Genomic DNA, 22,979 nt, shown 5'->3' with positions numbered 1-22,979 from the left:
TATTTGCAGCGAATTATTTTAAATTTGTAATGTAGTAAAATTTAATTATCAGCTCTCCGATAAATTGTGTCGAGAATCAAAGAATTACATATAGTAATGTTTATTCGTATATCATTTATTTATATGTTTAAAAAATTAACAATTACAGTATATTTAATAAATTAAATAATTTTAATAATTATCAATTTTAAAATTTATTTATTTGAATTCAACACTTATAAAATTTTATAATACTTATATTCGAGATTTCAGTTTTAGAAGGGAACAGCCAAAACGACGTCATCCCATTCCATTCCATTTTAGGACGCTAATGTGCAGAGCTTGGTAATGCTAATGCAGCGACTTCATCTTTGTGGCGGATATACATAAAACTTTTTATTTCTTATAACAGAAACACAAACAGAGACAAATAAAGAGAGTGAATCGAATTCCGATGGACGGAAATAATAGCAGTAAAGAAGAAGAAAAGCATGAAATCAGAAATGAAAGCGAAAAAAATGTTGGATTGAAAGGAAAATCATGTAAAGGATATTTGTATTACTCTTCTCATCTCAAATCTAACGGTTCTAATCCTCGCTGCATCGGCGTCCCTCGTTCTCTCAATCAAGGTATACCTACTTTAATTGACCTTCTTGGATTGGATTCTTGAATTTTCTGCAGAAAGAAAAAGAATCGATTCTTATTAATTCTTTTATAGTTTAATTTCTGTTTTAGAGGTTAATTTCTATGTATTTATTAGTTTTTGTTCCTAGTCATAATATTAGTATTGTGTTTTAGGTTAGGTGTTCTTGGATGATATTAGGCAAATTTATTTTATGAATGCGCTGAATGAGAGAAATGGGAGGCTAATGCTTTTGAAAAGAATTAAGAATCTTTCAAAATCACTAGATCAAATGTATTGTGAATCATATATTTCGTTCTCTTGAATTATTTGCTTCTATGCTATATGACAGTGTATGATCGGGTCACTTTTACTATTTCCGTGTGAGAGAAATGATCATATACTTAGACATTGAAATCTTGGTTAGGTTTTGATTGTGAAATAGTACTACCTTTTTGTTACTTGTTAGTTTCAAATCAATGTTTATATTTTGGCATGTTCTAATATTTGTGTTCCCGTGAGTAGTTCCCAGTTACATTGTTGGGCAAACTGAGGTTGAAGCTTCAAAAGAAGGGCGGTCTCTTGTAGATTTCTATTATGGCTGTGCTGGGTATTCGGTCTTTATTAATAATGATCATCCTTCTTCTGATAAGCAAGCTGCAAAGACACAACTCCCAGTTTGCGTTGGCCTCGAGGTATCTTCTCTTTGCTGTCGCATTAGAGGAAAGTGGGGATTGATTAAATTGTTTTATTAAATTCTTATTCATATCTGCATAAGGCTGTCTCCTTTTAGCTATAGGTTTTGTGAAATTGAGCATATGGTTGCAAATAAATGTTGTGATTAATTGACTGCCATATCATACGAACTTTTGATGCAAAGAGAAATTTCATCAGGGCATTTTACGTTCTTCGTTTTGCTCTGGCTAAGTGATATGCTAGTTGTCTGATCTGGCCCAATGCATCACATTTTCATCTGTATTTCGCCACTCTTATAACATAAGTGCTGCTTGCTTATTGATACGACTTTCTGCAGCTTTTAGTAGATAGAAGAGTCAATGCAGGTAATACTACATCCGCACCAGCTCATGTTCACGGTAGAGAAGGTATGGATATCAATGTTGTTTATGCAGTTTCTTATTTTTCTTGACAAAGTTTGAATTGGTATCCCCTAGACATGTTTTTTTGCTATAATAAATTGCGACATCTCTTCTCTGATGGTTGACTGCACTATTTTTTTTAATAATTGGCAAGTACTGCACTAAATATTGTTACACTGATCTATGTGTTGGGTCAATATGTCTGATATGAAACATAATGGGTAAAATTATATCTCATGGAAAAGCTATAATGAGGGCAATCTGTCTAAAGTGAGGACTATTTGTCTCATTTTTTGAATAATAGTTGCATATACAAACGTCTTTGTGTGTGTATGTATACGATGTGTCTGTGGTACATGTAAATTCTGCAAATGCTATTGCTGTATGTACATTGCAGTATTTCACATAAAGCAACATCAAAATTCTTCAAGGATCCATTTCCGTTTCTTTTAAAAAATACATGGAGCAAGCTAAATTTCAATATTTAGCAGATTCTGTCTCCAACATAGTTCGTTGATTCACAAGAATTAGTTCAATGGTGTTCTTGAACACCCTAAATCACAATCATGGTTGTATAGAAAGCAAAGAATCAAGGTATGAGAAGAAAGCGCCATATGTAAAATCACATATGGTTGGGGCTGGCCATTTGTTTATTTTCTTCGCTTACTTCAACAAAGTTTGAATAGCCTTCTTTTAATTTTTGGCTATGTTTAGGGATCAAGTAGAAGAAGTCATTTGTGTCATTATCATATAAATTTGTTGCTTAAAATATATGAAAAAAATTGATTTTTGTGAAAAAGCTTTATTATAGCGAATCTGAGGATTTCTGTGGAAGGCTACTTCTTGAGCAATTAAATAAAGATTTATAACTGAGATTAGTGAAAACTGAAAAGTAAAATCTCTGGTATAGTGAAGTTTGAGATGACAAATAAGGTAATAGGAAGAGCACGCTAAACTTAATTTAATTGCTCTGTGTTCTTCACATCTTATTTGAAATCCAGGTGTAGTTAGATTGGTATTGGCTCTGTGTGCTTCACTTCTTAGGTTCTTTAGAGATTTCAGAGTTTGCTGATCTAGTTTGGGCTTTTGAAATGGAATTGATAAGCTGATGCTCAATGGATTTTGAATTTAGTAACCCGAAGTGGTTTAAAGAATCTATCCTTTAACCTGTGGTGGACTGGTTTGGTATTATGTCTGTGCCTAGATGTATTTAAAAAAGGAGTCTGCAATGAATGAGAGACTCTGCTTTGCAATACTTAGGTATTTGGGGTTGTAGTCAGATTGGTATTGGTTCTGTATGCTTCACTTATTAGGTTATTTGAGACTTCGGAGGTTGCTGCTGTAGTTTGGGCTTTTAAAATGGAATTGATAAGCTGATGCTTCATGGATTTTCAATTTAGTAACCAAAATGGGTTAAAGACTGGTCAGCGAAATCTACCCTTTAACCTGTGGAATGTTTAGTGTTGTGTCTGTGTCATATATATTAATTTGAGTCCGCAGTGCATGATGACTCTGATTTGTGATACATAGGTATTTGGGGGTAGTTAGATTGTTATTACCTTTATATGCTTCACTTCATAGGTTCCTTAGAGATTTCAGTGGTTGCTGCTCTGCTGTAGTTTGAGCTTTTGAAATGGAATTGATAAGCTAAAGCTTCCTGGAATTTTAATTTAGCTACCCAAGTGGGTTAAATAAAATCTGCAATGCACGGAAGACTGTGCTTTTGTGATACATAGGAATGTGGGGATGGTATGATTTGATTTGTGCAGTCAATAGAAATCAGATCTTTTGGTAAATGTTTTGTTATATTAGAATTTCATGTGTGAACTAGTTGTGATATGTAGAGTTCATTAATGATCCTGAAGTGTGATCTCATCTTTTTCTGATTTCCATATGTTTCCTAATGTTCTCTGTCATCAAACTATTTCCCTGTTTGATTTTTCTTAATGGAAATTATTTTGTTGAAGGTGGCCAAGATTTATCTCAGCCTCAGCATCAGTATCAAACTCGAACACAGAAACCGGCCCATTCTGCTGGAGACGACTTCCTGAGCAGGCAAGTAAACTCTTTTAATTGTCGGTCCCTACATGTAGCTGCAGCATTTAAATGAATGTCAAAACATTTCAATTTTGAAAAACTGTAGGTATACGAGAAATGCAAGTCTGGTTGCGTCAGGAGTGTCCAAAAACTTGCGTAAAGTGGGGAATTACGTTAAAGAGAGTTTGAATGACATTGTATACCCGTACAGAAGACGGCCGAAGTGAGGCTGTCGGTTTTGAGTATCTAAGGGGAGGATAAAAAAGGGTAGATGAAGTAGAATGATGCTTCATGTGCTATTTTATATTTCCATAATGTAATTGTTCTTTCCAACACACCACTTGTATCTCCATCTACCCTCTTTATAATGAAACGCCTGTGCATCGTTCTTTTGCCAAAACATGACAATATGGTTCATTTTGTCTATGGAATTGTCAAGGTTGAGCCAAATGGAGGAGAATAGGATGGCAAAGCTTCTTGTTTTTGTATTACAGTAATAAGCTGATAATCTTCAAATAGATGATCATGGTAATTGTTTAATTTAGGAATAATTACTGAGCTTTATGGGGCTAGATCATAACTATCAGTACATATTTTAAAAATAATTTGATAAAATATTAATTATTATTGGTAAGCGGGTTCAAATATCAAAAACAATATAAATATTTGTTCAAATTATCTTTTAACCTTTTCTATTGCAGTCTATTCTAAAAATTCTAATTAAATTTTTTAAACATTTAATTTTAACCTATTTAATTTTATCTTTTATTTATAGCTATTTGTTTAATTTCATGATATATTCATTTGAAAATGTTTTGTTTTTAATAAAAAAAAATCAATTGTAATTAAATCTATTTTTTTTCAATTGTAAGTAAAATATTTCGTTTTAGAAAAATTAAAAATTAAAATTAAAATGTACTAATAAAAAATACAATCGACAAATTTGACTTTGAAGTACGTTTAAACTAGTTCTCACTCGAGCGGTATAGATTTATTGCGAGTTTTTAAATTTAAAACGGCTGCATATATGAACATGATTCGAACTCACCATCGGTTGCATATGTGAATATCAGTTGAACCCACAATCTCATTTAATTCGAATGCTCTACCAACCCATATTTTCCTTTTGGTTATTAAGTTTAGCTCTTTTGAATGATCGAACTTTGGTTCTTTTCTTTGTTTTGTCAGCAATGCCTCTCATTTAAATTTCTTTCAATTTTTCAATCACATTTTCTCTGGAAAAATAATTAAATTCCTTACATATGTTCGAAATTCAACCTTTAAAGATAAATTTATTGAATCATTTCCCGAAAACATCGAATGTCCGGTGCTGCTTTTGCATTAATCAGAAGTAGAGTAGGTCAATCAGGGACCAACTCTGCATTTCATCTTAGAAATCAAATTCATGCTTCCAATTTCGATTCCTTTGCAAGCAGACACATTTCGCAACTTGTCAAACGGCGTTTGTTTCTCGTTGACACTTTAGCCCTTGTAATCTTCTTCCTTCTACCTTCTTCAATTTGCAATTCTTTTTCTTATCTAATTTTTGTGAATTGTGTTTGTTTTGAATAAATAGATGAGAAGATTGGAGGCACAGGGAGTGCCATCAAAGCAAGCAGAAGCAATCACAGACGCGATTACTGATGTTTTAAATGACAGTTTAGAAAATATTTCTCAATCTGTTGTCTCTAAGCCTGAAATGCAAAGAGTATGCTTAGATATATGTTTTTTCTTTAATGTAGTTTTAATTTTTAATTATGTCGTCCAAAATTTGCTAATTTTTGGGTGTTATTTATGTTGTTTGTAGACTGAAATGCTTCAAGAAACTAACATGTCCGAATTTAAATCTGAAGTAAAGAATTCTCAGGTATGATTGACTGCCTTTTAGTTTATTTGGAAAGTTGTTTGTATTTTGTTGATCATCTATGGGTAAGATTATAATTTATTTCTATGCATGTAATGTAATGTAGACTGCCCTATTGAAGAAATGCACAGCTTTTGTTGCAGTTGATGTTAATACAATCCATGAAATACTTATTAATGGGAATTGTTTAAATGCTACAAAACTAATTAACCAACTCGCAAACAAACATTATCTAATAGCCGGACTGAGCATGTGAAGAGCCATTGACAAAGAGAAATTTAGGAAAAATAAGTTATGATTCTATTTAACTGCTTAATGTTGATAAGCTTGGCTTCCATCATGCTCCTTGCTCTGAACTCATATAGACAAATTGTAGCTTAAAGGAGCAGTAGGAAATACACCAGGATGGAAGATATTATATAAAACCCTGATATTGTAAATATTTCTATGTCATCATGATTTAGCAAAAGAATCTGAATAACCTTTCCTTTCAACGTTCTGGTGCTATAAAGGATCCCTAATCAAAATTCAAATGCTGATTCTTCAACATGAGGAAGTTCAAACCTTCACTTAGTTTCACCCAAGTTTCACCCTGATCATGGTTAGATCACCCAAGTTCGGGTCCAAAAGTAATGACAATTAAATGTAATCACTATTGTACTATTCGAGAATGTTATTTACTTTTAGATATAAATAAGGACGAGTGTAAAGCAACGTAGTAGATTTTAGCTCCTTACTGCTTTGGAGAAAAAATTGGACTATTTGAGGAAGCTTTAGTGGATAAAATAGTACTTATTATGAAATTAATTAACAACCTTGCGAAAACTCATCAAAGCATATCCATATTTAGCGAAATATATGAGTACTAAGTAAATAAAAATAATAATAATAACGTTTCTTATTATTTTTAATATTCAAGTATCTAAAACATTTCCATAAAATTTACTTAAAGATTCTAACTATTAAACAATATACAAAATTTTATTAAAGGTTTTGAAATGTGCACTAGAGTTTCTGAAAAGTTCTCAACACAGAAACGTGACCGTTTTAAGATTTCTATGCTTTATTGGTTGCCAATAGTCAGACCATACGTGAGTGAATCGTTTCCATTTGCTTTGTCGCAAACCTTGCTTGATATCTAAACTGCAGGCAATTCAAGTGAACCGTTTTTGTATAACAATGGCATGCTTCATAATGTCACTATGTCTTTTTCTTCAAATCTTTTTGAGTTTTTGGAAGACAAGTGTTTTATATTGAAAATTGTTATTGATGTTGAGCTGCCATCATAACATTTCTGATTATGTACTCATTGTTCCTCGACTTACCACTAAAGGTTAGGGATAGCACACAAAAACTTGCGACATTTATGATTATGAATGAAAAAGTTGCCCGGTTGCTTTGTTGTTTAATTACTTGTGTTGTGAGAAGAGAGATAATCATTTAGTAGCTGACCATATCCACCGTTGCAGTAAGATTATGCTGGCAAACATAAAAGAGTGTTCTATAACCATTTTCAGTCTTACATTTAATCATCGATTTCATTTTCTTGAAGTTGAGATGCTTTGTTGAGGCAAAAGAAGTATGGAAGTTTGTGATGCGTTTGGAATTTCTAGAGCTTGACTGTCATAGAAGTATTGAAATTCTATAGGCCTAGCTAGTAGACAAATATACCTCTTGGCTATTGTGAAATTTCAGTATAGTCATTATATGTTGTTCATGAATCAAATTAGCTCAATTGGTAGTGTATTTCTAATGTTACTAAATAAATTGGTGGTCAAGCCACATGGATATTGATATTTAAAAGTAAATTATCCTGTCAATTTCTTTCTCTATTTCTCCTTGTTTCCCTTGGGTTTCGCTTCCTTTTTGCATGTTATTGGCTCAAGTTCCTCTTTTTTGTCATTTCATTTACGATTACGTTGTTTGCTTTCTTTCATTACAAATATTGCCTTTGTTCATTTTCTCACATACAACTTCAATAAATCTATTCAAAGAAACATTGGATGTCCTTCTGTTGTTTTTTAATTATTTCCTTGTGTGGGTGCTTAAATGAAAAAGTCATGGAATTGTTTAAATTCTTATAAATCTAAGACATTGCTTGCATTTTTGAATTGGTATTTTGAATTATTGTTGAACATGACTGATTATCTAGTTTTTGACCATTGTGCTTGGAAATTGGAATGATAGATTTAGATAGAGTGTAGTTTTCAGAAGAGACGCATTTGCGTTTGTAGGGTAGATGCAGTTGGTAGCATGCTTAAGCCACACGGGAGGAAATATGTATCTTTATCTCAGGATGGATTCTTTTCTCTATTTCATTTTTATACTGTGATAACTTTTGCAACAGTTTAGTTATATTCTTATCACTATTTATTTTAAAAAATTTCAAAAAATTTACACTATTGGAAAAGATTAAAGTAGTTGACATCTTTACAAATATGTGCATTGGAACTTTTTAAAATAATTATCAAAAAGATCAATTTCATTGATAATTTTTTTAAACATTCTCTCCAATTTTCACCAAAAATCAAGAAAAACTGTAATGAGTTTAAAAATATTGCTAGTTTAATAATATTGGCCTAATGACCAAATAAATCCAAACGTTTAGCAAGAATCTCAATTCTATCTAAACCGTTCAATTTTGTCAGTTGTAGCCTATTTGATTTATTTCGTATCAATTGTATGCAAACTTGTTCAAATGTTTGGATTCGTTTTGTTTCGATGGGCTACAATTGAAACAAATTGTCTATGATTGATAAATTAAAAGGTTCAGTTAGAATTGAGTCTTGCTAAACATTTGGATTTGTTTGGTCATTAAGCCAATAGTATTTGCTAAATATTATTTAGTTTGCCATTCCCTAGGGTTTAAACCTGGGAGGTTCTGGGTTCATTCAAGCATCCCCCTTCTCGTTGTTATAAAAAACTACACTTCATACTTTTGACCTTAGAAAAAGCCAAAATAGACCTCCCTTTAGTAAAGTGCCTCATTTTCTACAGTCTTTGCAGATATCGCTAGGACAACGCAGGCCAAAAAAACGTATTAAATACAAAGTCACTAACTAAGCTACATACTATGTGCGGGAAGTGTTTTAAACTATTGAGTATAGAAGTTCTTAATTATGGAGAATCATAACTTCGGTTATTAGTCTGACAATTTCCTGATAGTATATATATGAAAAGAAGAGAGAAAGGAAAATCATAACTTGGGTGTGTGTTGGCTTTTAATCTGTTTTTTAAACCTTCTACACGTTAGACACTGCTTAAATTTTCTATATCTGGTTTTCTAAAATTATCTGAACATCAATGTGATACAGGAACATCATTTTTCTTTGTTGCAACATGAGACTGAAAAACTTCGGAATGATATTGAAAAGATGCACAGTCAACTGAGGTTTGATGGAGTAACCTGCAAGATATCTGTGTGTACAATTTTTATTTCCGTATTTACAACATTAAAGACTTTGCTTGTGATTCAGGCATGAAATTGACAAAGTCAATGCAGGCCAGCGATTGGATTTGAATCTTGAAAGAGGGTGTGTAAATTGATTGTACAACCATTCTATTATTTCCGAAGGCTGATAACTGACATGGTCTTGTGGTTTATGACTTTTGTAGGAGGATACGGGATGAATTAGCGGAGCAGACGGCTGAAACCTCTAACCTCACTAACAAGCTAGATAGGGTGGGTTGTGAGGGTGTAATCGAGTCGAGTCAATTCGCGAACTACTCAGGATTGACTAAAAAATACTTGAAATTGATTTGATGTTAGTTGAGTCGAGCCCGAGTTCGAGCTACTTAAGGAAATTGTTGTGTCAACTTTGAGCGTAGAGATACTCGGCTCGACAAGCTCTCGAGGCTAATTAAACATTGATTAATTTTTTTTATCTTTTATCATTATACATATGTAAGTATAATACCCTTAACTTTAGATTAAAATCTATTTTTCAAAATATTTGTACATATACTCAAGTCGAGTTGAAATTAGATTCTCAATTAAAACTCCTAAAAGAAAACTTGATCAACTTTAGATTGAGTTTCGAATTTTAGAGTCTAGTAGAGTTTGAGTTTGAGAGTTTTGGCTTAAACCGACTTGATTACACCATTAGGTGGCTGTTTTAAGTGAAAGTAACAAATTGTGAAGTTTTGTGATGATTACAACATTTACATCCTTCTTTTGCTATATAATTTGCAGGAAATTCACACGTTGAGGGCTCAACTAGAAGCAGCAAAATATGATGTCATTAAGTATTGCATAGGTACTCTTGTTTCCATATCTGCAGTTGGTCTTGCTGTGCTTCGGATTTTGATGTGAACCTATAAAATCGAAAATCAAACTCATTGCCTAACCAGAAAAAAGAAAATAATAGCTCGTTTTTAAGAAGCTATTATTTGCAAACAGGAATTAAAAATAAGATCAATTAGAGAGTTAATAATTTGTATTTTGTACTTTATTTTGGGTTATTGTTGTATCTGTATCATAATAAAAACTAGATATTAAAGCTGATTCAGATGTATGATATTCTAGTTGGCTAACTATGATATGGTATAGTTCAGTAAGTTTAAAGGGATAATTATAAATTTAGTGCTATAACATTTTTCATTTTTTTTTATTTCAATGTCTTAATTTTTTCTTCAATGGACTGTTCAGACCAATTATAACGGTATAATTTTAGTGTTCTGCTCCAATTTGCCGTTGCCTGAATGCTGATTAGATTTGAATAAGCTTACATCATTGCCAACACATAATTCATGTTATATAAAATAAATATGTAAAAGACTAAGGGCCCCTTTGGAATGAATGAATTCTTTAAAAAAATTTGGAATTCATTTATAATTTCAATTTTTTATGTTTGGAATGAATGAATGGACAAACATAATTCTTGGAATTAAAATCAGGGAATTAATGTTAGTTATAATTTGTGGATTTATAAATCCAAGCAAAATAGATAGAATTTACAAATGAACAACACATGACAAAAAGAACAATTCTTTTTTGACAATAATACCCTTAACTTTTTAAAGGTTCTCTTTTCTTTTGACATTATTTGTTGTCACTTTCATTTCAATTTTTCTTCTCATTTTATTTCTTTCCATTTTCATTCAATTTTCCTTTTCATTTTATTTCTTTCCATTTTGATTTCAATTTTCCTTCTCATTTTTTTTTAATTTTCTCTACTCCATATTACACAACCAATCATTATAATACCTACTACAACAAATCTCAAACCAAAAAGTTTATTTTTATCACCTTATCTTTATTTTTTTAATTAACTATTTCAACTAGTTTATTAATATTTTTTCAGATTTTTATAATTAGGTAAATAAACTAGTGGAATTTTTTTTATTTTTTTCTTGTTATATATTATGTATTTGATTTTAATTATATGTGTATAATTTTTAAATGGTTTAAATTTTTTATATTAGTTGTTATTTTGTTGATTATGAATATATTCAATAATATGTATGTTAAATATGTTGATATAGCATATACTTCTAACAAAGTATATGCTATATTTTGGATTTGTAAAACTTGAAGAACAAGTTATGCATTTTGATCTTTGTTTAAAATAGTAGCTTATGCTTAATTTGGTGATTTCTGTTGTTATATTTTGAATTTATAAAATTTATAAAAATCGGTGCTTCGAAAATTTTTTGAACAAAAAAAAAACAGAAGATCTCTTCAGTTAAAGCGTGCCCACGGTAATTTCCAGAAATACTAATTTTGTGGTTTATGTTGCTATGTTTTAATTTTTTGAAATTTAAAAAATAAATTATATATTTTAATATAGTTAGTTATTTTTAGCATATAATAAATTTTAATAGTATTTTAGTTAATTTTTAATGTTTAGTAAAATGGTTATAAGGTTAATATAGGAATAGATTAAAAAGAATTGTATTCTAGAATTCATTCCAAACATAAATATGCAGAATTCATTTTAATTCTATAGTTTACAGTTTTTCATTTCAAACAGCGGAATTCATTTGCAAATGAATTCTTGTGGAATTCATTTATAAATGAATTCCAGTGAGTAAAAAGAATTGTTCCAAAGGGGGCCTAAAGAAGCTCTTACCCTTGCTGAATTGACTGAATATAATTTTTGGCGATTGTCTATATAGAAAAAGGTTGAAACAGATAAAAATAAAAAGGTCTGATAGATCAAATTTTTTAAGTTGTAAATTTATATCAAATTGGTAATTTATTGAGAATTTGTTCAATTTTTTTTAAGATCAATGTGACATTTTTTAAAATATATATTATCTAAAACATGTGATATTCTAATTAACAATTATTTTCCACATTTTTTTACAAAGGTTACACATTTAATTCGCAGATTCAGTTAAATTAATTTTAAAAAATTGAATATATTTCCAATGAAGTTCAACTTGGATATATTTATACATTTAAAAGGTTTGGATAGAAATTCAATAAATCGAAAAGGTTTGGCTTTTTACGCCGTTAGCTAAATAAATATGATAATTGCTGGTGACAAAGCAATGATATATATATAGATTAAATATTTCAGTTTAAAGTATTTTTGAGTAAATTATTTTGAGGTCTTTCATATATGCCATAATTCACATTTTTATTATGGTTTGATTGAATGATCATGTGATAAAATTCAATAAATTGTTATGGTTCCAAACTAGCCTAGCAAATTTTAAATTTTGAGTGAATTTTTATTAAAATTTGGGATCGGCATTTAATCCCATTGTTCAAAACGTTACTAAATCCCAATTTTTTTTATTTTTTTATTTTGTAAGTCAAGTTTATTTTCCGGCCATTTTTTTGCACACGTGGCAGACCGGAGTGCCATGTAAGATACATGTATTGGCAGATTAAATCTCAATATTTCGCACTTTTGCATTATATAGTCTAAAAGTAATTAAATTGATTAAAATTAGTTTTTTTATTTATCTTTTCAATTTCATTCTTCTATAACTTTTAAATATACAGATAGTTTATGAATTATTAATTTTTTTAATTCATTCAATGATAAAATGTTTCAATTTATTTTTTACAAAAATTGGATTAAAAGAGCATATATATATGAGCGCTCTTGAAATGTTTTGGTTATATATTTTTTAAAATTTTCATATAATTAATTTGATTTAATTCAAAAATTAAAAAACTTGATTTTTTCTTACTGTTATTTTGAAACAATTAAGAAATAGCGGAAACCGGATTTAGGCTACATAGTGTAAAAGTGTGAAGGACTGGAATATTATTTATAACATTTTAAAACGTTGAGGTTTAATACGTCAATACATATATCTGATGTGGCATTATATGGGTCATGTGGCACTGAATACGTGAGATAGAAAAATTATGGCAACACTTATGCAAATGGCCGGAAATTAAAAATGGACTACAAAATATAAACAGGAGAAAAGTTAGGATTTATTTTATAACGTTTTGAACAATGACATTAAATCGCTATAAAGTTGAAACATTAAAATTTATTTTACTAATACCCCAAGTTTTAACAATACTTACAATTTAAAATTTGCTAGGGTAGTCTGGAACCATAACAATTTATTGAATTTTATCAAATGCTCATTCAATCAAACCTAACAGGAGTTTTGGGGCTAATTCAAATCCTTCTTAACAATTTAAAGAGTAATAATTTTAAAGAACCACAGCATGATTTACCTTCTTATAGATAATTGGCCGAGGTTTTTAACCTCTTTAAAAAAAAGTATATGTATTTTTAGACAATATATCAATGTCACCATTCATCTAAGTTGGTGCATATTGGAGGAACACATGGTCAAATTGTTTTAATTGGGTTCGCCCTCGTCAACTTTCACACTCGCAAAGTGCCAATTCGAACGGCTAATTCTGACGTGCATTATTTTTTGTCGTTCGCACTCTCTAGCTCACAGCTTCCCTCTCGCAGAGTCGGCCATATAGAATGGCCAATTTCACACCAAAGGTTCGCTTTGGGGCTCAAGACTTCATTTTGTGCGAAAATTTTGAGTTTTGTATTTTGAATAATTAAATAGCATAGTCTTTGTTAATTTTTAAAGTTAAAATCAAATCAAACGATAACAGTCCAACAACTTACTTTCCGACAAATAATTTTGAGTTGAAATAAAATAATAAATTCAGTAACTGACAATGAAACAACTTCATCGACATGTAATATCACTAAATCAAACGAATAACCGGCAATCCCCTAAATAGATCTATACAGACAAAACATATAGCTAGTATTCCGGTGGATGCTATCCGAGATACACAACAGGATAGCCGAGATGAAGCACATAGCTAATATCTCAGTTAATCATAAACATGTTAACCGAGATAAAGCATATAGTCAGTATCTCTGTAAAATTGTATCTCGAGGAGGGGTTTTTTCCCAAATAATTGCCCTATAAAAACAATATTCCCAAATGGTGTCTCTTGCTTGAATCCGCAAGTCATACTTGCGGATTGACCCATGAATCCGCAAGTCTGACTTGCGGATTCAAGCCAGAAACCCTTAATCACCCGATTAAGGGTGATTAACCCTTAATCGAGTGATTAAGGGCTGACACCAATCATTGGGAGACAATTTTGTCTCCCAATGATTGGTGATTGGGATTAATGATTGGGCATTTAGTGCCCAATCATTAATCCCAATATATCAATTAAAAAAAATTAATTTATATATTATTCTATTTTAACAAATACCTACTAATTTAAAATTGATAAAAATATTAAACATTAAAAATTAAATACAAATTATAACATTTGTAATAATTTAAAATAACAATATTATTTTAAAATTGTTTACAAGTACTAAAACTAGTCACGATATCGAGCCGGTTTCCGCATGCGGGTTCTCATGTCATAACCCTGCTGAGTGCGTCGGTGACGTGAGGTATCAGTCACAGGGTTATAGTCGCCACTGTCACCCTCGTCACTGGTATCAGAATCGTCGTTGTCTTCTGAATCGTCACTGTCTTCGTCTGTAGGCTGGTGTGGCTGTTCAATAACCGGAGCTGGAGTAGTGTCTCGCAGATCCTGCGAGGTGATGTCCGGATACAAGGGTAAAACTAGGAGGCGTAAAATGCTGAAACCGATCACCGGAAAACGGATCAGCAGACAGATCTGCACCAGAGCACCACGGCTCCGTAGTCGAGAAATACATCTGCGAAGGATCTTGAGCCTGAGGCGACCCAGAAGGTGGTACCTGATGTGACGATGACGCCTGTCCTGCAGTAGGTGCGGCGGGATAGTAGAACAACTGTTCAATGAAATCCGACTCTGTCGACGTACGCCATGGGACATCTGAATGCGTCGGCGGTGCAGGCCATGACTGATCTGACTCTGGCTGAGCCGGCGTACCTAGTGGAGTATATCCCATCTCTCCCAGATATGAATGGAAAGACGGAATCGGCGGTTGGCGAACCTGAATAATGAATTGATTAGATTTATAAACTGAAATAGAAGATTATAAATTACAAATATAATAAAATAGGTCGAACCTGTGAATCAGATGGCGCAAAAGGATCTCGAGTGTTGGCAAATGCCGTATGTCTAAAAGATGAGTCACTATACGGCATCGGCGCCGGGGGGACCTGAACAACGTAACTTATTAAATTGTAAACTAAAAATGTAAATTATAAATTAACTACAATAATAATAAAGTAACTCAAACCTGTGACTCAGATGGCCCTGGTCGATCCTGAGTGGTCGTAAAGGTCGTATCTCCAAAAAATGAGTCAACATACGGCATCGACGCAGGCGGGACCTGAAACTATAACATCGGGTAGCACTAAGCGTAAGAGCATAAAATACGAGTTAATCAAGTGAAATAGTATATTAAATTGTCTCAAACCTGTGGATATGATGCTTGGGGTGTCGCCCCGGAGGTTGACCCGTAATGTTGTCTTTCCCAGTAGTCCGGCTGCGGTATGTCTGAGGTACCCGCCACCTCCGTGTGAAAAAATAATGGCTCTGGGATAGGGTACACATGCTCTGGACGGGGCTGTGGAGGCATTCTGCGTGGCTGTCGACGCCGTCCTCTAATAGAGCTTAAATCGACCTGACAGGGAGGGAGCGGAGGCAGCTGGTATGGTTGGTCGGCTGGCTCAGGAGGGGGAAGTGTGACGTCCCTGCGATCCTCCATGGTAGCAAGCTGAGAACTTCGTGCACCAAACCTAATCCTGCGAGCGGCACTCGAACTGGCCTCCCCCGTAACATGGGTTCTCTCCTGCAAATCGCGCTGTGATAATATACAATAAACCGTCACTAATATTATTAATGAAAATTAATAAAATGTAAATAGTTTTAATTTACAAAATACGTACACTAGTGCCAGCCTCTGCACCCTGAAGTGTAATCCATCTCCGGCATCGACGCCTATACCAGTCCATGTACTGGGAATGGTAATGGGGTGGGTGCTGAAGCTGCCGGCCCTGAACTATAAACGCGTTTCTATTGTTCCAAAGTTGCACCCAATAGTCCATCTCATATGCGAAGCTCGAGGAACCCCGGTAGCGGACGTTGTGAAGCTCCTCAGTCTGCAAGGGGGGCAACGGAATAGGCTGAACTAGGCCGAACTGCTGAAGCGCCCTGTCTGGCTGGTGCCACTCCACAATGTTATAGTAAATGAGTGGGACTCGCGCACGCCAGAGATGTGCCCCATCGAGGTACTCTCGAGGGATCGAGCTGAGAATATCGTCAGAATATGGCTGCCAGTGGATCTGGACAATAAAATCGAACACACTGTCAAAATGTGGTTAATTATGTAAAATTAAACTGAAATAACTACAAAACTTACATCCTCGTATCGCAGGCCATCCAAAATTAATCTCACGGCATGGATGCTGTGCCTCGGGACTGCCCGACGATCCCTACGCCCGCCCCACCTGTTAAAAAATACATTGACGAATAAATACATTGATTTACAAAAACATTATAAATACTAGTAAGTACGCACCTGTCACCCAAAGGTAGATCCTCTGCTATTATTGGGGTCAGCAGTTGGGGTCGAAGTGGCCTCAGTCGCTCGAACGCCCATAGCTGTCATAAAAGTGTTCGTCTTCATCTTCGTCACTGCTCCTTACTGACTCACTGTCCCACTCTGACTCGCTCGAATCGCTTAACTCCAAATTATCCAGCGAAATTTCAGTTCCACCCAAAATCCGGTACTCAACGTAGAACTCCATAATTCGTAGATTCGGACATCTCATAGATTCAGTTAGTATTCCAAATAAATGGTTATTGTCCTGCACTAAAAAGAGTGTGTACGAATCTACTTCACCCCTTACAAATTTAGGCAGTCTGAATAAAATTTGTGTAATCTCCACTTCTGAGTTAGTAGAGTTCGGTCCGCTACAAACTGCTCTTTTACAAATGTTAACCAATTCATCGAAATTCATTCGTTCACTGAGTGGCATCTCCACTCGACAACCACCGTGATATTCTACTCCACGGGGGGAGTTTACAATTTGCCCATCGAACCATATCAGAAAGGATACATTGAGTGTCGACATTACTACACATTTTTTTACAAAAAATTAATTATCTATATTTAATATTTGTCCATAAATTAAGATAACAATTTCAAATACAAAGCATCTTTTAATCACATTTTACTAGCACTAAATAATTATAACAATTATTTCTAATATTTAACTAACAATATAAAAATAATTTTACTTTTAACTATTATAATTTTTTAATATTTTTAAAAGTTAAATAAAATAGAAAAATTCTTCTAAAAATTACTAATCCCTAACATTTTACTAAAATGTAATTAATTTTTATTATTATCTGATGGAGTCTGCCTTCTGAACCGGTGAGTGAACCTGCAAAACAGGGTAGAAGCTAACCGGACGGTGGTTGTCCGATTAACTCTCCGATGCTAAAGTCAGTCTAGAGCTTTGAGCAGCGTTTTGAGTATATGAATGTAATTGTGATTCTAGGCATACCTCGTGTTCCTTTTATAGTAGTCGAATATACCTAGTAGAGTTGTATAAGGCAGGTGAATCCTACTTTGTAGGGATTCGGCCGTATCGTAGAGATTCTCCTGATTTGTCGGGATCTACCTTAATCTGATAAGAGTCCTATTTAGGAACGTCTTCCTAAATAGTCTTATCTTCCTAAAGTAGAGCTTATCCTTCCATATGTAGTGTTTGTGTCCAAATAGGACAAGATTTCCATATTTAGTCGTTTACCCGAATCCCGGGCCTGACGCGCTCTTGGCGGATCATGTGGGATTCGGTCTTCATTAGCGTGTTACCGAATCTTAGAGATTCGGCATCTCCTTCATACCTTTTCGGTCTTCAGAGGGAGTCCGGCGTCACCTGAGAGTAGATCTCCTGCAACTCGGCTCCATTATACTTACAGTAGGATTCGGTATCCATCATTAGCCCCCCCGCAAGTGAGCTGAAGTAGTTTGGCATTTATGCCTTAGTGGATTTTGGCTCTTTTGGAGCTGAGTTCTCTTATACGGGCGAGTCGTTCTGCATTCCGAGCGAGTCGCTTCATATGTTTGTGGGTGACGTTTCATCTTTAGTAAGATTCTGCGTTGCCACGTGTCAGCATTTAATGATTTCAACGGTTAATGATTCAAAAGCGTTTTGTATTTAATCTCTTTGTATTTCTTCTTTTCCCTCTTACTTATTTTTTGAATTTACTCTCACTTCTTGTAGCTTTTCCCTTTTCGTTCTTCATTTGATCATTTGATTCTTCGTGACTTGTTTTCAAGAGATTTTTCAGGTATGTTTTCTTTCGTTGTTTGGATGTTAATATGGCTTTCTTCTTTGTATATATTCTTCATGGTTTATATTCTGGAAATTCCTTTTCTGTGCTTGTTGTTCTTCGATGTGTTCTTCAACGTGTTCTTCAATATATTTTTTGTTTGATCCTTATTTTGTGTTTATGTTTGTGATTCCCTGTTCTAGGATGCCTCTTAGTCGAGTGGAAGATGCATGCGCTGCTATGGCTTTTACCCGATCAAAGCTTCGTAGGGATGAAGTCTTAGATATTTACTTTAAGTATAGTTTTCCTTTCGATTATAGGGTAATATTACCCGGTGTCGATATGGCTGCGTCTGATTCTCCCGGATCTTCTTGTAGGGCGGTTCTTTTCGAAGAGCAATTTGCTGCTGGTCTTAGGTTTCCTTTGGATCCATTTTTAGTAGAAGTGTGTAGGGATTTAAAGGTTGCTCTGGGGCAACTTTATCCTGGTACGATTAGAGTAGTGCTCGCCTTTTCGGAGGCATGTAGGCTCCGGGACTGTGCCCCTTCTCTCAAAGTGTTATATCATTTTGTAGACTTTAGGAAGTGTGATGGTTGCTTCGTTTTCGCCCTTGGTAGAGAAGGGCGATCTCGTATTTATCTTCCTTGCCTAACCAGTCGCTGGCGAAGGCGTTTCTTTATTGTCTATCATAAATTTGCTTTTCTTCATTTTTCGGATGGTTTTTCTTCTCATCCAGTTCGGAGCTGTTCTTCTCCTTTAAGTTTATCCGAGTCAAAACTTGCTTTCGACATATCTTCCTGTAGTGTTGAATCGCGTCCTATTTTAGATGTCTTGGTCAATAGTCATCTTCGGCGTCGATGGCTTCCTTTGGAGGATCCTCCTCGAGGCTTGGCGGATCTTTGCTACTCTTTTGTTCAAGGTATATTAATTTGCTTAAGTTCTTTTTAATGTTTCTTTTGTACGATGTCTTCTTCTTCTGACGATTTCCTTTCCGGATTTCAAGTAGATTTGGACGTTCCGATGGGTGGTCCTGACGTTCCTATCGCCAACATTATTCCTGGCGACATTGTCGTGGATGGGGCTCCTGTTGATATCCCCTTAGCTTCCGCCGAGATAGCGTTGCCTGAGGTTATTGTTATAAATGATGATGATGGTGATGACTCGGCTGTTCCAGTAGGTGACGAGGCGGTTCCGTCGCCACTTCCCCCTCTAGCATCATCTATCGTCTCGGGGGGAGTTGGGGGTGTGGCCTCAGAGGGGCCTGTTGTTGCTGATTCGGGAGAGATTTCTTTAGGTCGAGACCCGGATTCTCCATCTAGAAAAAGACTTCGAGTTGATGATTCTCCAATGAGGGAGAGTTTTCCTGGAAGCTCTTCTTCTGCTCCAGACTTGGTTCAGTGGGTCGAAGGTCAGGATCCTGCCAGTTTGCTGAATCCGAGAGTGCTAGCGGAATATATCCGGACTTTGGCGATTCCTGCTGATGTCACATGGTTTTGTGGTAGGCCGGGTCGAGAGCTTTCCGATCTGGCTTGTTTTCACGGTTTCTCTGTAAGTGCTTTCTTTCTTGAGTGTAATATGTTTTTTGTATTCAGTTGTTTTCTTATTTGTTTATTTTTGGTGTGTAGGCTCTTCAATCTGTTCTGGTATTGAACGACCGCCGACAGTGTGCCGAGGAGGAGGTCGAGCGTCTGTCTGCTCTTTTGGCGACTTCCGAGTCCGAAAGGGCGAAATTGAAGGCCTCTTTGGAAGAGCATGATTCCCTTCTGGCGCAGCTCAAGGCGCAGGATGCGATTAATGATCGCCAAGTGAAAGTGATTGAGAAAAAGACCGATGACTTGACTCAAGAGATTGAGGAGCTCATTCGGATCAATTCCCTTGTTGGTGGGGAGAGGGACAGTCTTAGATCGGAGGTTGAAGGTCTTCACATCCGTCTGCTAGATACGAAGGCTTTTTACTCTGCTCTGATAAGCGAGTATCGCCTTGCGATTGGGAAGAAGCTTCTGGAGCAGAATCCTAATATTGATCTTTCTGGGGTTAACGGGTTGGATCCCCAGGCCATCGCCCGTGATCTCCTCGTCAAGATGTCTAAAGACCGCGTCTAGTAGTTTTTCTTTTGATTGTATTGGCTGATGTACTAATTTTGCTTTTTGTAATTTGCAATTTAATGAATATACTTTCTTCGTGTTTCTTCAGAATGCGTTTTCGCCTTATATTAATTTTTATGTAATTGTCTTGCCTCAAGGGTTATTCTAAACCCTGTTCTTGGCGTTGCTTTTTATAGAGTTAATCTAAACTCTTTTATTTCTGTTTTTGTTTCGAGTTAATCTAAACTCTTTTTCGGCAATTTGCCTTTTCTGAGTTAATTTAAACTCATTTTTTAGCCTTTTGTGGCGATTTGCCTGGTTCGGCGATTTTTCTTTGAGTTAATTTAAACTCATTTTCTTGGCTTTCGTGGCGATTCGCCTGGTCCGGCGACTTTGCCTTGAGTTAATTTAAACTCATTTTCTTGGCTTTCGTGGCGATTCGCCTGGTCCGGCGACTTTGCCTTGAGTTAATTTAAACTCATTTTCTTGGCTTTCGTGGCGATTCGCCTGGTCCGGCGACTTTGCCTTGAGTTAATTTAAACTCATTTTCTTGGCTTTTAGCCTTTCTTGATTTTGATTTGTTTTCTTCTTTCATCTTTGATTTAATCATTCGTGATTGTTCTTGATTTTCTTTTCTTTATTGGTTCGTCTGGCTAATCAAATAGCGGCAAAATTGAACTTTATTGATAAAAAGATGGCATACAAAAAATTAAAGATAGATTTGACGCCATCCGGTAAGACGTAAAGTCGTTACCGATGATGGGTCGTTTTTCGTTCCTATTCTTCCTTCTTTTCGGTTTTGTTTTCTTGGAGATCCACCACTGACTCGTCATAGCACTTCTTGGCTATTCCTTGGTCTCCTCTCAGCGTCACTACTCCCTTTTCAGTCGGTACCTTCATTGCTAGCGCTCTGATGCTGGTTACTGCTGCCGAATCATGGAGGAAAGGTCTTCCTAGGATGACATTATATGTCAATTCCATGTCCACTATGTTAAATAGTGACATGATTTTCTTGTTCATTCCTCTTTCTGGGCCGATTATTACTTCCAAGGTGACTGCTCCCAGTGGAGTGATGGAGGGGCCGCCGAGTCCTGATAGCGGGATTGGGACTCGGCGTAGCCTTGACGCTGTTCCTCCCAGCATTTTGTATGCTGCGTTTGTCATCAGGTTTACCGCGCTTCCTTCGTCGATTAGGATCCGCTCCATGTTCCAATTTTCAATGATAGTAGTTACTACCAAAGCATCGTTGTGGGGTGCTTTGACGTGTTCATAGTCTTCTACATCGAAGATCACTGGCGGCATGTGAGTTTCTCGTATGTTCATTACTTCCTTCCTCTGCTTCCTCCTGATCGTGGAGCTGCTATGTCCTCCACCATTAATCATGTGTATGGTTCCCAGGATTTTGGATGGGCGCTCGTCTTCCTTTTCTTTCGGCTTGTCTTCTCTGTTTCTTTTTTCTCCCTTGTCATTGCTCTTCTCTTTTCGGGCCACAAATTTCTTCAGCTCGCCTGTGTCGATCATTCTTTCGATCTCGACCTTCAAGTCCCTGCAGCTATCCGTTTCATGTCCGTAATCGTCGTGAAATTTGCAGTACTTTCTAGTGTCTCTTATCTCTGCTTTCATCTTTGGTGGCCATACCACGTTTTTGACGTTTTCTTTGATCCACATGAGGACATTAGTTCGGCTGGTGTTTAGCGGAGTGAAGTTATTCTCGTCATCTCTGGGATCGTATCTCGATTCGTATCTTGTCTGGGGGGCGAATCGTCTGCTTTCTTCGGGTCTTCCTCTCCTGTCATCAGGTTTGGACTTGGTTTTTTCTCTGGATCTCTCTTTCGATTCTTTTCCTTTTGCTTCCTTACCGCGAATCGCCCTTCGCCCTTCGTCTAACTCGAAGTATTTCTGGGCTATGCCCATTAGGTTCGAGAAAGTTGTGGGTTTATTGACTAGCAACTTGTCCACCAGCTTTCCGAATCGCGTCCCTTCTCGCAATGCTTCTGTCGCCATGTCGACGTTCAGGTTGTCTATCTTCATAGCTTGCTTGTTGAATCGTTCGATGTAACTTCGCAGGGTTTCTCCTTCTTCTTGGATGCAGGCTCTCAGGATACTCGTAGTGGTTTTAGCTGGGATGTTTGTGAGATATCTATTAAGGAACTCCGTTGAGAGCGAAGCGAAGCTTTTGATCGAGCCTGGTTTTAACTTGTTATACCATCTCTGGGCCGTGCCCGTGAGTGTGGTAGGGAAAACCCTGCAAAGAATGGCGTCTGACACGCTGAGTAGCCCCATGGTCGCTGTGAACCTAGAAGTATGGTCTCGGGGGTCTCCTTCCCCATTGAAAATTGGAAGGATCGGCAACTTCATGCTGTGCGGGATAGTTTCCTCCATGATCTCGGGCGAGAGGGGTGATCCTTTCAGCCTGAGGTCGTCTATATCCAATTCTTCAGATTTTAGTTTTTTAAGCGCTTTGGCGATCTTCTCTTCCAAATCTTCTTCCACCACATATGTGGCTTTGCTTTTTTGGGGTGTCTCTGACGATTCGCCCTCTCCTTCTTGGTGTTTTTTCTTAGTTTGCTCTTTCCCTGCATCTCTTTCCTGTCGCTTACTC

General features: G+C 35.6%; 3 protein-coding genes across 3 annotated transcripts; 2 read left to right on the top strand and 1 right to left on the bottom strand.

Moving 5' to 3' along the window:
• The first annotated feature begins 258 nt into the window (after positions 1–258).
• Positions 259–4,275, top strand: LOC126679103 (uncharacterized). The gene is made up of 5 exons (XM_050374042.2): positions 259–608; positions 1,127–1,296; positions 1,635–1,704; positions 3,666–3,753; positions 3,842–4,275. Exons 1-5 carry the CDS (start codon positions 434–436, stop codon positions 3,960–3,962), a joined length of 624 nt encoding a protein of 207 aa, XP_050229999.1. The 5' UTR covers positions 259–433; the 3' UTR covers positions 3,963–4,275.
• A 554-nt stretch (positions 4,276–4,829) lies between these two features.
• Positions 4,830–10,209, top strand: LOC126676333 (protein FMP32, mitochondrial). Its single transcript, XM_050370512.2, has 7 exons — positions 4,830–5,226; positions 5,312–5,443; positions 5,543–5,602; positions 8,914–8,990; positions 9,076–9,132; positions 9,215–9,281; positions 9,792–10,209. Exons 1-7 carry the CDS (start codon positions 5,056–5,058, stop codon positions 9,909–9,911), a joined length of 684 nt encoding a protein of 227 aa, XP_050226469.1. The 5' UTR covers positions 4,830–5,055; the 3' UTR covers positions 9,912–10,209.
• A 4,178-nt stretch (positions 10,210–14,387) lies between these two features.
• LOC126678559 (uncharacterized) lies at positions 14,388–16,607 on the bottom strand. The gene is made up of 7 exons (XM_056105531.1): positions 16,369–16,607; positions 15,896–16,291; positions 15,424–15,810; positions 15,244–15,342; positions 15,071–15,163; positions 14,776–14,994; positions 14,388–14,693 (listed from the first exon to the last, which is right to left on the bottom strand). The coding sequence occupies exons 1-7, from the start codon at positions 16,486–16,488 to the stop codon at positions 14,388–14,390; spliced, it is 1,620 nt and encodes a 539-aa protein (XP_055961506.1). The 5' UTR covers positions 16,489–16,607.
• Positions 16,608–22,979: the final 6,372 nt, after the last annotated feature.

Source organism: Mercurialis annua, linkage group LG4, assembly GCF_937616625.2.
Source record: "Mercurialis annua linkage group LG4, ddMerAnnu1.2, whole genome shotgun sequence".
NCBI lineage: Eukaryota > Viridiplantae > Streptophyta > Magnoliopsida > Malpighiales > Euphorbiaceae > Mercurialis > Mercurialis annua.
Note: the sequence above shows the minus strand (reverse complement) of the source record. Positions and strands in the feature narration are given on the sequence as shown.